The sequence below is a fragment of the Saccopteryx bilineata genome, chromosome 3 (genome assembly GCF_036850765.1).
Source record: "Saccopteryx bilineata isolate mSacBil1 chromosome 3, mSacBil1_pri_phased_curated, whole genome shotgun sequence".
NCBI lineage: Eukaryota > Metazoa > Chordata > Mammalia > Chiroptera > Emballonuridae > Saccopteryx > Saccopteryx bilineata.
In genome coordinates this window covers 94,013,119-94,028,328 of record NC_089492.1, presented here as the reverse complement: position 1 = coordinate 94,028,328, position 15,210 = coordinate 94,013,119, and the positions used below count along the sequence as shown (strand labels likewise).

The window sequence follows — 15,210 nt, the reverse complement described above, 5'->3', positions numbered from 1 at the left end:
CTTATATGAATTTGCCAGATTTTTTCCAGAGTGCTTATGCCACATTACACCACTGACAGAAAGTTTTGAGAATTCTACCTTTCTACATCCTTAATTACTAACATTTGGTGTTGTTAGTCTTAATTTTAGCCACTCTGATGGGTTTGTAGCAGTATTTTATTGTGATTTAATTTGCATTTCTTTGGTGGCTAATTCTTTTGAATACTTTATTTGTGTGCGGCCATTTATGTATCTTCTATAATGTAACATTTTAGAACTGTTAACTTGTTTTAATTAGATTTTTAGCCAAATGAAAAAAATAAGATTACCATATTTCCCCATGTATAAGATGGTCCCATGTATAAGACACACCTTAATTTTGGGGCCTGAAATTTGAAAGAAAATGTATTACATAAAGTTATTGAACTCAAGTTTTATTCATTATAAAATTCTTACAGCTCCTCATCACTGTCAAAACTCCCATCCATTAGCTTGTCCTCACTGTGTCTGATGACAAATCACTATCTTCAACAATGAGTGCAAAAACAAGTGTGAAAAAATGGGAAATGCAAATAAAAAAATCTGCATCCAGTTTTTGACCCCAAATTTTTTGAAAAGGGTGCGTCTTATACATGGGGAAACACGGTACATCCATATACAGTATATGTATTATTCTGTATTTTTGTGTATTTATAAATAAACTTCAAGTTTAACCAGGTTTCACTTATTCTAGATGATAAAATAAAAATATCACCTTAATTTTTGAGCTGTGATAACATGTGTCTTAAGTTTTGATGACTTACCTGCATTTGATACTTTCATGACTACCAATAACAATTTGGAATTTTACTTCCTTCTTTTCTTTTCTTTTCTTTTCTTTTCTTTTCTTTTCTTTTCCTTCCTTTTCCTTTTCCTTTTCCTTTTCCTTTTCCTTTTCCTTTTCCTTTTCCCTTTCCTTTCCTTTCCTTTCCTTTCCTTTCTTTCATTTTTCTAAAGTTAGAAGTGGGGAGGCAGTCAGACTCCTGTATGCGCCCACTGGGATCCACCCGGCATGCCCACCTGGGGGTGGTGCTTTGCCCCTCTGGGGTGTTGTTTCATTTTGGCCTGGGCCATTCTAGCACCTGAGGTGGAGGCCATGGAGCCATCCCCAGCGCCCGGGCCAACTTTGCTCCAGTGGAGCTTTGGCTGTGTGAGGGGAAGAGAGAGACAGAGAAGAAGGAGAGGGGGAGGGATGGAGAAGCAGATGGCACTTCTTCTGTGTGCTCTGACTGGGAATCAAAAAATTCCATGTTTTTGATAAGTTAGAATTCCTAATAAGTGATGGGCTTTTAAAATAAAGAATTCCCATGATGCCATACTAAGCCTCAGGGTGTAATAGAAGCAGCAAAATTTGTAGTCCATGTAGGTTTTCCACTTATTTTTTGAATAAAGGCTTGCTTTCCATATATATAAGTAACAGGTCGAAGATGTGTTGAATAGGTAAGAGTAATAAAACTAGGTAGGGCTAAAAGAAAAAAAAACCTCAGTTGAGAAGCAGTGGGCAAATTCTTATCCTAATGTCAAGTCTTATTTATTCCTTAAGGAAATCATGCTACTATTTGTTTTTGTTGTATTTTAAGCACATTGTTAAGTGAACCCTCTTAATTATTGTTTTCTTTGAATATGTTCTGACTCTTTTAGAATTGGGAATCCCTGCCTCTGTGGATCTAGTGAGTAGTGACCCGAGCCATATGGTAGCATCATTCAGCAAAGGATTTACAAGCATCTTTAATATGGAAACACAACAACGCATTCTCACTTTAGAATCTAATCTAGATACAAGTATGTATAATGGTTTTTAAATAGTCTGTGTTTGGAACAATTTTTTTAAACTTCATCAAAATTATAACTTCTAGCATTAACTATGAAAAATACTTGTCATTTTAAAGTCTTCTTCCTGTTAAATCCCAGAATGCAGTTACTTAGAAGGATATAATGATTTACAGTTGATTTTAAGTCTTTGGGTTACGTTTATATACATTTATAACTATACTATAATAGTTGAAATAGCACTTGAGCTATTCTACAGAAGAGTCAAGTTAATTTTATGACAAATGATTAGTTTTTAATTTTGTGAAAGAAAATATTCTGAATATAAATATTTTTCATAAGTTAATTTGTTAAATCAATTTTATATTAATATAATTTGTCACAGTTCATTACTGATTAGAATATAGATCAAGTTGTGCCTCTCAAAATCCCAAATCTGAAGCTTCTTATTGGATACAGGAAGTCATGAAATTTCTCAGATTGTGAAGAAGATATTATAGAATTATTTTGTTTGGGGCTTTTTTTTTACAGAGAGAGTGAGTCAGAGAGAGCGCTAGACAGGGACAGACAGACAGGAATGGAGAGAGATGAGAAGCGTCAATCATTAGTTTTTCATTGCGCGTTGCAACACCTTAGTTGTTCATTGATTGCTTTCTCATATGTGCCTTGACCGCGGGCCTTCAGCAGACCGAGTAACCCCTTGCTGGAGCCAACGACCTTGGGTTCAAGCTGGTGGGCCTTTGCTCAAACCAGATGAGCCTGCGCTCAAGCTGGCAACCTTGGGGTCTCGAACCCGGGTCCTCTGCATCCCAGTCCGGCGCTCTATCCACTGCACCACCGCCTGGTCAGGCTTGGGGCTTTTTTAACCATTGCTTTCTATCTTTAGGTTTGATCCAAACAACCAAGTTTAGGTTGCAGTTGGTAAAGAAAACTTACATACACATAAACTATTATTTTAGTCTGAGAGCTAGCTTTAAAAATAATTATTATGAAGGGGTCCCTTCACTTTTTTTCTCCCCAAAATTTCCTGCATTTCATTTTGGTTTTCTTTATTTTCTCTTCCTAATCTGTTGTTTTGTTTTCTTCTGGTGTCCTGTGAGAATTGTTTGGGAAGGCATGAATAGAGGTTTGAACTATTTTGATGTCAAAGAGACCAAAAAATCAAAATTGAGATTATAAAAGAGGAAAAAGAGGTGATTTTTATTTCCAAGAAATGTAGATTTTAGACTCTCAATAATTTTATTTATTTAGTATTTTTCTGAAGTGAGAAGCAGAGAGGCAGAGAGACAGACTCCTGCATGCGCTCAACCAGGATCCACCTGGCATGCCCACTATGGGGTGATGTTCTGTCTATCTGGGGTGTTGCTCCGTTGCAACCAGAGCCGTTTTAGTGCCTGAGGTGGAGACCATGGAGCCATCTTCAGTGCCCGGGCCAACTTTGCTCCAGTGGAGCCTTGACTGCGGGAGGGAAACAGAGAGATAGAGAAAAAGGAGAGGGGGAAGGGTGGAGAAGCAGATGAGTACTTCTCCTGTGTGCCCTGGCCAGGAATTGAACCCAGGACTTCTACACCCCAGGCCAATGCTCTACTGCTGAGCCAACCAGCCAGGACTAGACTCTCAATAATTTTAAATTTAAAATTACATTCAAATATATGACCTAAAGCTACAGTAGTAAAAATCCAATATGAAATTAAGGATGTGAACATTTTTAGAATTAATTCTTTGAGTAATAAATGTTGTCTTTTTTTTTTTTTAATTAAGTGAGATGCAGGGAGGCAGACAGATAGAGTCCCACATGTGCCCTGACTGAGATCCACCCAGCAAGCCCCTACACGGCAATGCTCTGCCCATCTGGGACCACTGCTCCATTGATGAGCAACAGAGCTGTTTTAGCTCCTGAGGTGAGGCCATGGAGCCATCCTCAGTGCCCCGGGGCCAACTGGCTTGAACCATTTTCACCATGGCTGCCAAAGGAGAAGAGAGAGAGAGAAAGAGAGAGGGAAAGAGAGAGGGAGAGAGAGAGAGGGAGAGAGAGAGAGAGAGAGAGAGAGAGAGAGAAGGGGGAAGGAGAAGCAGATGGTCGCTTCTCTGTGCCCTGACCGGGAGTTGAACCCGGGACTTCCATTCGCCGGGCTGACGCTCTACCTCTAAGCCACTGGCCAGGGCCATAAATAGATTTTTAATGACTACTACAAATTAATCAGATGTGTAGTAGATGAGATTTAATTTTTTTACCCAAGCTATGTGACTTACCAAGTCATATGACTCTTTGCCTGATTGTGGAAGCATTTGCTGAAGAAAACTTCCCAGAATGTTTTGAATAAAGGCAGCATTATTGCAATGTGATAATTATTTTGAGTTAAAAATAATATGCCTTGACATCTTCTATATTATTATTTTGATTACTTAAGAGTTATATAAAACATACTTAATTTAGCCTTTTATTACTTTCTACTGTGACTACCCCCTAACTATTTATATTTGACTTTGTTGTTCTATTCTGGAAAGTTCAGACCAAACATTTTCCAGAGTGAAAGTGACTTTCATATAGAGTTTAAAATGATGAAGGATGTTTTTTGTTAGAATCAGATTACATTACCTTTCTTCTCTTTGATGTCAATGGTGATTTGACTGTGATAAAGTCAAAAGTAATTGAAGCAGGTAATTGGATACTTGTGAACCCATTGAAAGGGTAAACCATTCCTAAATTGCAAGCTAAATATGAATATTTAGAGGATTATCTTAATTTATTGTTAGAATGATGGCTGCTGGTGAGCCTTCATTTTATTTCTGGTGTTCTTTGTAGTTTGCTTACTTGTCTGATTTACGTTCAGATGGAAAAACTTCCTTATAAGTTGCTAAATAAGAACTTTCTTTTGCCTGCTTTCATCATTTGATTTCTATCTACTTAATTCCTAGATCTCAAAGTAATTGAAGCAATTCACAGAAATTTCTCTCTCAGATTATATGGGATAATTTACTTAAAAGTATTTCTTTTTTGTTATTCTCCTGCCAGACTTTACAGAGGATATTGCTCAATGGTGTCTTATCTTTGGTGGCAGAAAAAAAAAAATCCATAGGCTGAATTTTGAAACTAAACTCTTTGTACAGCCCGAGCCAGGTAGCTAGCTCATTTGGTTAGAGTATTATCCCGATAACACCAAGGTTGCAGGTTCGATTGCTTGTCAGGGCACATAAAAAATCAACCAATGAATTCATAAATTAGTAGAACAACAAATCAATGTCTCTCTCTGTTCCCCCATTCCTTTCTAAAAAGTCAGTAAATTTAAAAAACCCCACAAAAGACAACTGTTTGTACAGAACCATTTAAATTGAATATAATTGACCCAATCTTACTCCACATGGTCAAGTGACTTTTTGTTTTGTATTTAGGTAACAAGTTGGGTGGCCACCTGCTATTAGCATTGAAAAAAACTATTTCAGTTTTAAAGGTGTCGTATTTCTAGGAACCACATGAAAACCCAATAAAATAGACCAGTATTACCACTATTTTAAAGCTATATTAAGGTATATTTTCTGTTATGTAAATAAAAATTCATAATACCTTTTCTAAGGTTAAAGATTGTTTTGAAATCCTTTTAAATTTACAGAAACATTTCAAAAATCACACAAAACTTTGGACTGCCTTTTACCAGATTCATTAATTTCTATCATGTACAGTTTGTTACATTTAGCTTATCACTCTATATATATGGGTATAATTTTAAAATCTGAACCACTTAAGGGACATCATACTCCTATACTCCTAGATCCTTTAGCATGTGATTCCTAAGAACAAGGATATTGGCTTGATATAGCACATCACATTGTCAAAATCGGGAAATTTAACTCTGACACATTGCTGTTGTTTGAATTCTTTATATTCAAATTTTCCAGTTGTCCTAGTAATGTACTTTATAAGGACATTCCTTCCTCTGCCTGGATTTTTTGTAACTCTGACATGTGTTAGATTAGTGTTACCTTTATGTAGATTTTTTTTCTTATAAGAAGTATCTTAACCGAAATCACTAATTAAATTTAAGTTCTTACTGGTTTTCTTTTGCTAAAAGGCTTTCAGGAGGAACTTGTGATACTTTAGATGTCAGTTTTAGCAGTTGTCTAATTGGCATGAGCCATCTGGTTGGGATAGACATAGAAATTAGAATAGATACTGGCTTTGTGACATTATTTTGGGGGAGTCACAACTTTTTCTGGATCTTGGTTCATTTATTGTGATAGAGGCTTAATGATTGAAGCCTGCCTATCTCATTGTGCATATAATTGAAATCTCCTCGAAAACTCTTTAAGTAGTGCACAAAAAAGTATTGTTGGCTGGCTCTTAAGATTACAAATGTGGTGGGTTGTCAAATGATGATCATTTCTAGAATGATGAAAAGAAAATTAAAGTGTTAGGAAGCTCTGTTTGTCATGTGTATCTTCAGATAGTAACCATGTGACAAAGCTCTGTATCTAGAAATAGTTTAGATTTAAGTTTGGGAATTATGTATACGTAAGGATGGAACTTTTTAAAGTAGCAGAAATATCACAGAATATTGTAGAATGAGAAATGTCAGTGGCTCTAGGCTAAATAGCAGGTAGTGATTGGCAAAGGAAGTTCTTATTCTTCAGCACCTCTAGATTTGTCACTGTAGTGTTGCTCAGGCGTTCTCATTGCCTCACATTGAAATTATGAACACAATTGCAGAATAAATGCACTAAGAAACAAGTTCACATCACTAACATTTCCAGTCCCTTAGGTGAATATTCAGTTCTCTTTTATGTGAAGAAATAGTAGCTTTGATTAATTTATGTTGTCTTTTTTCTTTTTTTAGCAGCCAACTCTTCCTGCCAAATAAATAGAGTCATCAGTCATCCCACTCTTCCTATCAGCATCACTGCTCATGAAGACAGGCACATCAAATTCTATGATAACAATACAGGTAAGGATTTATTAAAAATTGATTATTGTTAAAGCAAAAAAAAAAAAAGCACAGTAAGTAGGTTGATTTTGGTGTCTATTCCTGACTTTATCATCAGGCAATAGGCATTAAAACACATACACTCCCCCAGCTCAGTTTCTGTTCATTTCGTCTATATCTGCTAAGAACTACTCATGATAGCATATAGAATCATCTTGATTTATTTAATAATAGGTACATGTTATATTTTGGCCCTGGATCAAAGTTATCACTAGGAACGCAATGAATATTTCATTCAGCCTGACCAGGCGGTGGCGCAGTGGATAGAGTGTTGGACTGGGATGCGGAAGACTCAGGTTTGAGACCCTGAAGTCGCCAGCTTGAGCGTGGGCTCATCTGGTTTGAGCAAAAAAGCTCACCAGCTTGGACCCAAGGTCACTGGCTCGAGCAAGGGATTACTCACTTGGTCTGCTGAAGGCCCACGGTCAAGGCACATATGAGAAAGCAATCAATGAACAACTAAGGTGTCACAACAAAAAACTGATAATTGATGCTTCTCATCTCTCTCTGTTCCTATCTGTCTGTCCTTATATATCCCTCTCTCTGACTCTCTCTGTCCCTGTAAAAAAAGAAAAGATTCATTCAAATACCAATAAGTATGCTCTCTTACTGTGAATATACTGGGGGAAAGTAGAAGTAGAGGCATATGATCATTGTGTTTTGTTTGATACTTAAGTTTTGAATAGCCTGGGTGTTCAGATAGAAACCTCCTGAGTCATTTGGTCTTAGTTTATTAATTTTTCTATGGACTAATCTTTTCTGGATTATAATACTTTTGGTCCTGGTTGATTTGAGTTGGGGCTTTCTTAATTTTTATTGGATTACATTCCACTAGTTAAAGAAAACTTATGAAGAGCTGTGCTGGGAACAGTACTGTGTTAGCAGCCATATTTACCTAAGTGTCTGCTCTTGGCTTTGTAAATATGTTGACTTTTTCTGACTTTGCTTAGCTACAAGTGATGAGTAATTTAATATCCTCAAACTCTTTTATGCAGGGTAGAACAAAGGTAGGTTTATAGTTGTTCATATGGAAAATAATACAGTAATTAATAAAGAATACAAGAGTAAATTCTGTGTCACAACTCTACATCTACTTTTGCCCCACCCTTTTATGTTGTTTCCATCAAAATTGGGGTCAGGTTTTCTGTCTTGCAGTCTCTGGTTCTCATAATCCATATAATTTGCCTGTAGCTAAAGGATGCAAAATAGTTGATTAATGTCTGAGTTCTAGTTAATACACATGGCTTAACAGAATATTTGTATATAAATTACTGACTTTTATATTGTAATATGGAAAACAAAAATACAATATAATCTGGAAGCTGAGCTTTTGTTTCTCATCATTACTATGGCTAGAGTGGGGAGGGAGACGTTGTTTTAGCTGATAAAAAAAGAGCCATTGATCCATTAAGTACACAGAAAGGGATGGCTGGTGATACCAGTGTAATGTGGTAAGTGGTGCATTTTCAGGATGAGGAAAGCTGTTAATAAAGAGTAACAATCTCTTTTTCCAAAGGCAAACTGATCCACTCAATGGTAGCCCACCTAGAAGCTGTTACAAGTTTAGCTGTTGATCCTAATGGCCTGTACTTGATGTCTGGCAGTAAGTACATCAACTATGGATTGTTTGTTTATTCTTCCCGTTTTCATGTTAATATAATTTTCCTTTCAATTTCTTTTCTTTTGATATAGGTCATGATTGTTCAATACGTTTATGGAACCTAGAAAGTAAGACATGTATCCAAGAGTTCACAGCTCATCGGAAAAAGTTTGAAGAATCAATTCATGATGTAGCTTTCCACCCATCCAAATGCTATATAGCCAGTGCTGGGGCGGATGCCCTGGCTAAAGTCTTTGTATGACAGAATGCATCCTCTTCACCTTCTAGCTCTTTATAATAATCAACTGCACAAAAGAGATACAGAAGACCAGGGCAGGAATCAACCCGTTCTGCCCTTTTGTTCTGCTGAAGGAGCACAGAGAACATTTGTTAAAGAATAGTTTTGCAATTCGTGCACTGTTTTCTAAAACTAAGGTGTGTTCAGGTTGCTGCAAGCTCAGCTGAATCTGTGAGCCTGAAACTGTTTCAAATTTTCCCCAAAATGGGAACTTTTATTTCTAAAGTTGTTCTAATTCGCTAGGCAGGCCTGAGTGAACATAAGTTTAACGTGTTCCCTATTGAATAAATTAGGACACACTATAAGGGATAATAAAGAAGCTTGATGGCTGGGAATGAGAAAAGGAAGAGCAGAAATTTAGACCTAGTTCTCCCCGAAGAAATCTTGTTAAACACATTAGGTAGTCAAACAGTAATCTTGACCATATCTGCTGTACTAATCCCTGTGTGCGTGATGACCAGGCAGTGCTAAATGAGTTTTTAATTTAGCTCTCCTTTCAGCTAAACCCATAAAGCACCTGGCAACGCATTTTACTTATTAGGGGGGGAAAAGAAATGCAATAATATGTTAAATATATTATTATTCAGAAATGCTAAACAAATACTTAGTTTGTAAGCAGATTTCTATATTGTATTACAGTTTTGAAGATGGGTTTGGTACTATTCTAAAGTGTGGCTGTCAAAAATAGTCACCATTGTGAAGAGGAGTTGATAGAATCTGCTTTTACTAAAGGATTTAACTTAATTCAGGTGTAGGCTTCTGTTTATTTTTAAGGGCAAGCAGGGCATATCTTTATAATAATTTCTATTAATTTCAAAATTCACTTATTCCTGTGATACTTATAGTATCAGAGCGATTATTTCATCGATAAAATCTGAACTTTTCAGTAGTTGAAAAAATTGTAGTTATTTGCAAGTGTTCATTTCTCAAGACCTATATAGGTAATCACACTTCAGAGGATCTCTGCTTTTTCTTTGTTTCTCATATCCACATTACCTGACTCCTATCAAAAAATAGTTTGTAATTATGTTTTAACAGTCCAAAGAGTATGGTTCATCTCAGTCAACTGCTTTTGCAGATGTACTAAATAAAGCAAATGTTTTACACCCCAGAAGTCCTCCATTAGCATCTCCAATAAGAAGACCCTCTTGAAAATCTGGATGGAAGGGTTCTGTGTGTAATATTGGGTAAATAGTTCTCTTTCTTCTCCCTTTTCCCCTCCATTGTATAATTTAAAACACAGCATGTTTCATTGGGCAGTGAATTAATACTGTTTCTGAGGAAAAACATGTTAAAGGACCGGGTTTCCCTTAGCTCCTTGCCCCTGACCAACATGTGTGTGGTCAGCTCTTGGAATACCCCAGACCCCACTCTCTGAACCTGGTACTGACCTCATCCCTGCAACTCTTGCCTCTCCTCACACTCTTGTTTGCTCAGTGTCAGAGACCAATCTAGAAATTAGAAGTAAATTACTGATGTACAACTTTTCAGCAAAATGTATGTATGATAGGTTCTTAGACTTTAAAAAATCCATATTCGTAAATATTTTAACCTTTTAATACAATTTTTACATTCCTATCCCCACATATTCCATTGTCAGAACAGTTGCACTTCTAATATGTACTCCTTGAAGAAGTATGTTGGCATTAATGTGCGTGATAATTAACTATTTTTCTTTTAAATTTCTGCTTGTCTGCTAGAACTCTGTAGTAAAAAGGCATATTTTCTTTAAAGTTAAGGACCGAAATTTACTTGGTTGGCATACAAATATGCTGTAGTATATTGACACGGCTACCTTGTCATTGCATCTGTGCTTTGGTTAGCAGTGGGCTCAAGGGACTCTTGTATAATCAAATGAATTGACCTGGACACGAACTACCACATCATAGCTGAGCTATATACCAGGTGAATGTTTACATTCCCATGCAGAGAGAGAATGCCACATTGTGTTTGGTGAATTGCTCTTTTGATTCTTCACAGAGTAAAATAATGGTGTTGCTAACCTGAAATTTGTAGAAGGATACTGGAAAATTCTAGCCAGGTGCCCCGCCCTTGGTGTCTTTACAATGGACAACTACAAAGCTATTGTTCCACCAGTTATTGCTTCATTTACCTTCCAGGGTCTTCAGCACCTTCTTTACTTAACCAAGACTTTCTCTTCACCTCACTTTATACCTCACGGTTGAAATTTTTCTGCTAGCGAGTGGAAAATAACCATGAGATATGCAGAGTGCAGTGCAGATGATGGAGCTGTGGGAAGTTCCTTAGGAAGCCAGTGCTGCACCGCTGGAGAATGTGCACAGGAACACTGATTCTCCGCCACTGGCTCTGTGACCTCATCCTAGAGATGAGCCAAAGCTGTCTTCCAACCAGATAGAAGTGTCCAATTTTTCCCTCAGCCTGTCGAAAAGGTGAACAAAATCCACAAAATGAAAAAATCATGATTCGAACATTGAAATGCTTTCATAGGGCTTGATTTGTAAATATTTTGGATGAAATGTATTGGAATAGTATGAAAATCATCAGGAAATGTGGGTTCCTGCCTTATTTTCATATGCTGTGGTTACATCTCTGAGAGCTTGCAGCACCCTTCTCCAAACTTGGCTGTTAGATGGAGCTCATTTGCTACTTGGACCATAGATGAAGATTTAACATAAGTGATAGAATGACCTTCAGTATTTTTCTATTGAACAAGTTTATCAGTTGTGTTTTTTTTGCCATTAAACAGTAATTAGTTATGCAAAGTATTTAGCTTTTATAATCATTTTAGTTATGACTAAAAAAGGAGAAATTGAGCTGCATCACTGATAATGAACTTAGTGAGAAATTTTTTGACTCATTCCTTCAGTATTCTTGCTATAGATTTCTTTTGGAGAAGATGAAGATTTATTTGAAAATGTCTAAAATGTATGTATATTTTATAAATATATATTATATATATTATAAAAATATATATAATATATAGACTATATATATATATATATATATAAAACCATAGGTGCATTTTACTGTTTTGTATTTTCATTTTTGGAGGTAGTATACACAGTGGATAATGATGAGTATGATGAGTGTTGTGCTGTTTGCTTTTGCAGTATAATATATAGTTCTAAATGTTTAAATTACTGTAAATACTATATTCATTATAGGCTAGCATGCTTGTTTTAAAGACTGTCATTCTAGTTTATTAAAATCTGAATGTAAGAAAACTTGGCTATTTAAATGTGAATTGAAAAATATTCCATTCTCAGTACTGATCTATTTCCATTGAACATTCAGGATTTTTAACAAAACAGATATCATCAAGAAGGCAATAGCTAGAGAATGAGAGGTGCCTTTAAAAAAAAAAACAAATGCAGCCTTACAGTGAGGATGAGGATTGAGTTTGGGGGGAAGGGGAGGGGAGAGAAAGAGAGAGAGAGAGAGAGAGAGAGTGTGTGCGTGGGTGTGAGTGAGTGTATGTGTGTGTGCATGCGCACGCGCCAATCTGTGAAGGTCCTGATATGTGACCATCAATGTCTTTTTAATGTATCTGCTCAACTTCTAGGACTTCAGGGGACATTTCATGCATTGTTTTTGTGCTCTTCTGAGCACCCTTAATACTTTCCAAAAATTGTGAATGTGAATTCCTAAAAATTTCAGTAGAGAATAATATAACATATTTCATTATAGTCAGGTTCAGGTAAAAAGAGAAATTGGTTCACAAAACTCATGGAAGCTCAATGTTGGCTAACTAAATGTAATTTTTAAAAGTTCACTTTTTTTTAGTACTTCATATATTTCCCCTTTACACAATAGCATGTCATGAAATTCTTAATGTAATGAAGATTCAACTAGTATGAATTATTTTTACAATGAACACCTGAACTAAATAGTTAAAATTCCACCGAAGAATAGTATTTAAATGGCATCTTTCATATCTACCTCTTTGTCATTGCTGCCGTTTAACTAAAGCAGATCTTTATGATATCTGAAATAATAGTTGGATGCAATTTAAAAATCTATGTTGGTGCTTTTCTCAGGCTTTGTCACTTAAGTTATATTAAACTAAAATGTCACAAATTAGAATGAAATACTTAGAATTCATTTTGGTTTTCTTTCTAATGGCTTAAATTTTATCATCAGTGTTGATAGTGAGTTGAGATAGTTTAGCTCTGGTGAGTATATATGTCTGTGTAATGTTTTCAACCAAGAGCCAAACTGTTATTAATTTTATATGGAAAAGAGTTCTAAGTATAATTTTCTCAGATTACTTTATTCTTTGAAAGGTATTTCAAGGCTAATAAGTACTTAATCATTCATTTTATTTTACTCAGCAATCGCCACCATTACTATGTTACTTGTTTAGTTATTTATATAATTGCAGATCTTTAAGTGTTTGACACTGGGATTTGGGTTGTACAAAAGTAGTTGCTGAAGGAAATTATATGTATATTTTTCTGAAATGTGTCAATTCCCAAAGTTCATTTTTAGGGAAGATCCAGAAGACTAACGCTGTGTTTAAAAACAGTGGACAGGTCATTGGTAAATGATTGAAATAACTTTTACTTTGTCACTAAAGGCTTTTTAATTGGCCATATTCTTTATCCAACTGGGTCTCCATGTCAGTGTAATGAATAGAAGGTTGACCAAGTATTTAACAAATTGCATCAATTTTGTTTTGGGGGTTTTTTGGTGGTGTGTTTTTTTTTTTTTGTTTTTTTTTTTTTTTTTTAGTTCTTTAAAAAGCAAATATTAGGCCAAACAGATCTAGATCCCACTTATTTATTCTAGCAATACTACTGAAGTAGTGCTTAGGGGTCACAATTTTCTGGATCTTTGCTAATCAAGCTTTAGATTTAACTGGGACCACATGCTTGTCATTCCTCTGATGCAAATTAAAAAGTTCATTTTAATTTAGATTAACTGTAATGTTTGCCTGGGTTTTTAACAGGCTGAGAACCAGTGAGTGCCTTGTTTATGTAGAATGATTTTTCTTTGGTTGTATGTTAACTCCTCTCCGAAAACGTCTCAGAGGATGGTATTTCAGGTTGACTTGTAACAAGCTGCTAAATTTGGTGTTATCAGCGATCAGAAAGTCTTTCCCTCCCTACTTTCTTCTCATTGTTTGGCTGAAGTTTGCCTCTTGTGAGAAACAAATACAATCCCCCTTCTCTACACATTTTTTTTCCAGATGAAGAGTTATCCCCTACACCCATTCCAATTATATGCTCTAATAACTGGTTTTAGGAGGAGCCATTTCTTTGTAATTGAAATCTATTGGTCATTTTAAGTCTCTCAACCACAGTTTGCTGGAGCTGACCTCAGGGCATCATCAGTTTAGATTCCTAAATAACTCCTTTTAACTCCTTTTCTCTACCCCCACCCCCCAGCTGGTGAACCCTGGCCCAGATTGTTTGATCTTCCGGTATTTTACAAATTAGTTATACTATCAATTAATGTAAATTAATCCAAATGCTAATTTTTGTGGTGTAAGAAGTTTCTTTTGTAAATTCAGGGTACGAATAAGCTAATGAAGATATCCTTTTGGTGGCTCTACATGTATTATTTGTTTTTAAATAAAGTGTGCAAATATAGATGTGCTATAGGTGTCTCATGAATTGAAATATTTGTTAAATTTGGAATCTAGTGGATTTCCAGTTAAAAAACTTTAATACAACCTGATTTTGTTGTGTTAAATCAAGTGTTCAGTTACATAATTTAAAAAAATTATACACATGTATATAAATTTAATGTGTTACTATTTTTTGGCTACTTAAGAGACAGCATTAGCCTTCTCCTTTCCCTTGCTCCTTCAAATCAATGTTATTTATAACGAGCTTACCCTGCGCAGAACTCACAATCTTTTTTCCAATCTGGAGTCACAGTACTGTATGAAATCTAAAAGATAACCCTTTTGGTGTCCTTGAAACTATTCACTGTTCTTTGATGTTTTGTATGCTGCTGTAGTAATGAGTGTTATATCCTTTGGTATGCACACATTTTTCCAGTAGTGTCAGAAATGTCCCTCTTGGTCCTTTTAATAAGAATTGAAACATCATTTGCTTGGAGTTATTTTAGAGTAATCTAGCTGAGAAGGTCAATAGGACTCCCAAATTTTTCATGGACTGATGGACCCCTGGGATCAGCTCAGGTTCATAGTAGTGTTCTGACTTGCATTGGGTTTCCCAAGGCCACTGCTCTGGTTTTGAGGGGTGGGTCTCAGAATTATGGCACTTGGGGTATTTCCTAGGAATACTGAAAATCAGTATTCAAGGAGCACCCTTGAACCCAACATTATAACCATGACGCATCCCTCCATTTGTTACTTCTCAGTTGTACCTGTTGTTTACAGTGATTGATTGGGACACTCCAATTTTACAGAGGAGCACTGACAAACAACTCTGAAAATTGGAATTGATATTCTCTGTAACACAAATTTTAATAATTTAGTGTATTTTATATACTTAAAAACCAAACAATCCAAAATCTACCCCTCCAAAAAAAAGGCTCACCTTAAATTTCACTTAGATACTGCAAAACCCTACCCTCTATCTTATTCCCAGTTG

General features: G+C 35.8%; 1 protein-coding gene across 2 annotated transcripts in view; it reads left to right on the top strand.

Annotated features, from left to right (window-relative positions):
* STRN (striatin) overlaps nucleotides 1-14,245 on the top strand; it is a 111,557-nt gene extending 97,312 nt beyond the window's left edge. For both annotated transcript variants that reach the window (XM_066266900.1, XM_066266899.1), the window contains 4 exons: nucleotides 1,660-1,800; nucleotides 6,621-6,728; nucleotides 8,284-8,370; nucleotides 8,460-14,245. In XM_066266900.1, the coding sequence (XP_066122997.1) occupies nucleotides 1,660-1,800; nucleotides 6,621-6,728; nucleotides 8,284-8,370; nucleotides 8,460-8,629 (506 nt within the window). In that variant the 3' untranslated portion in view covers nucleotides 8,630-14,245. The remainder of the gene's footprint in view (nucleotides 1-1,659; nucleotides 1,801-6,620; nucleotides 6,729-8,283; nucleotides 8,371-8,459) is intronic.
* Nucleotides 14,246-15,210: the final 965 nt, after the last annotated feature.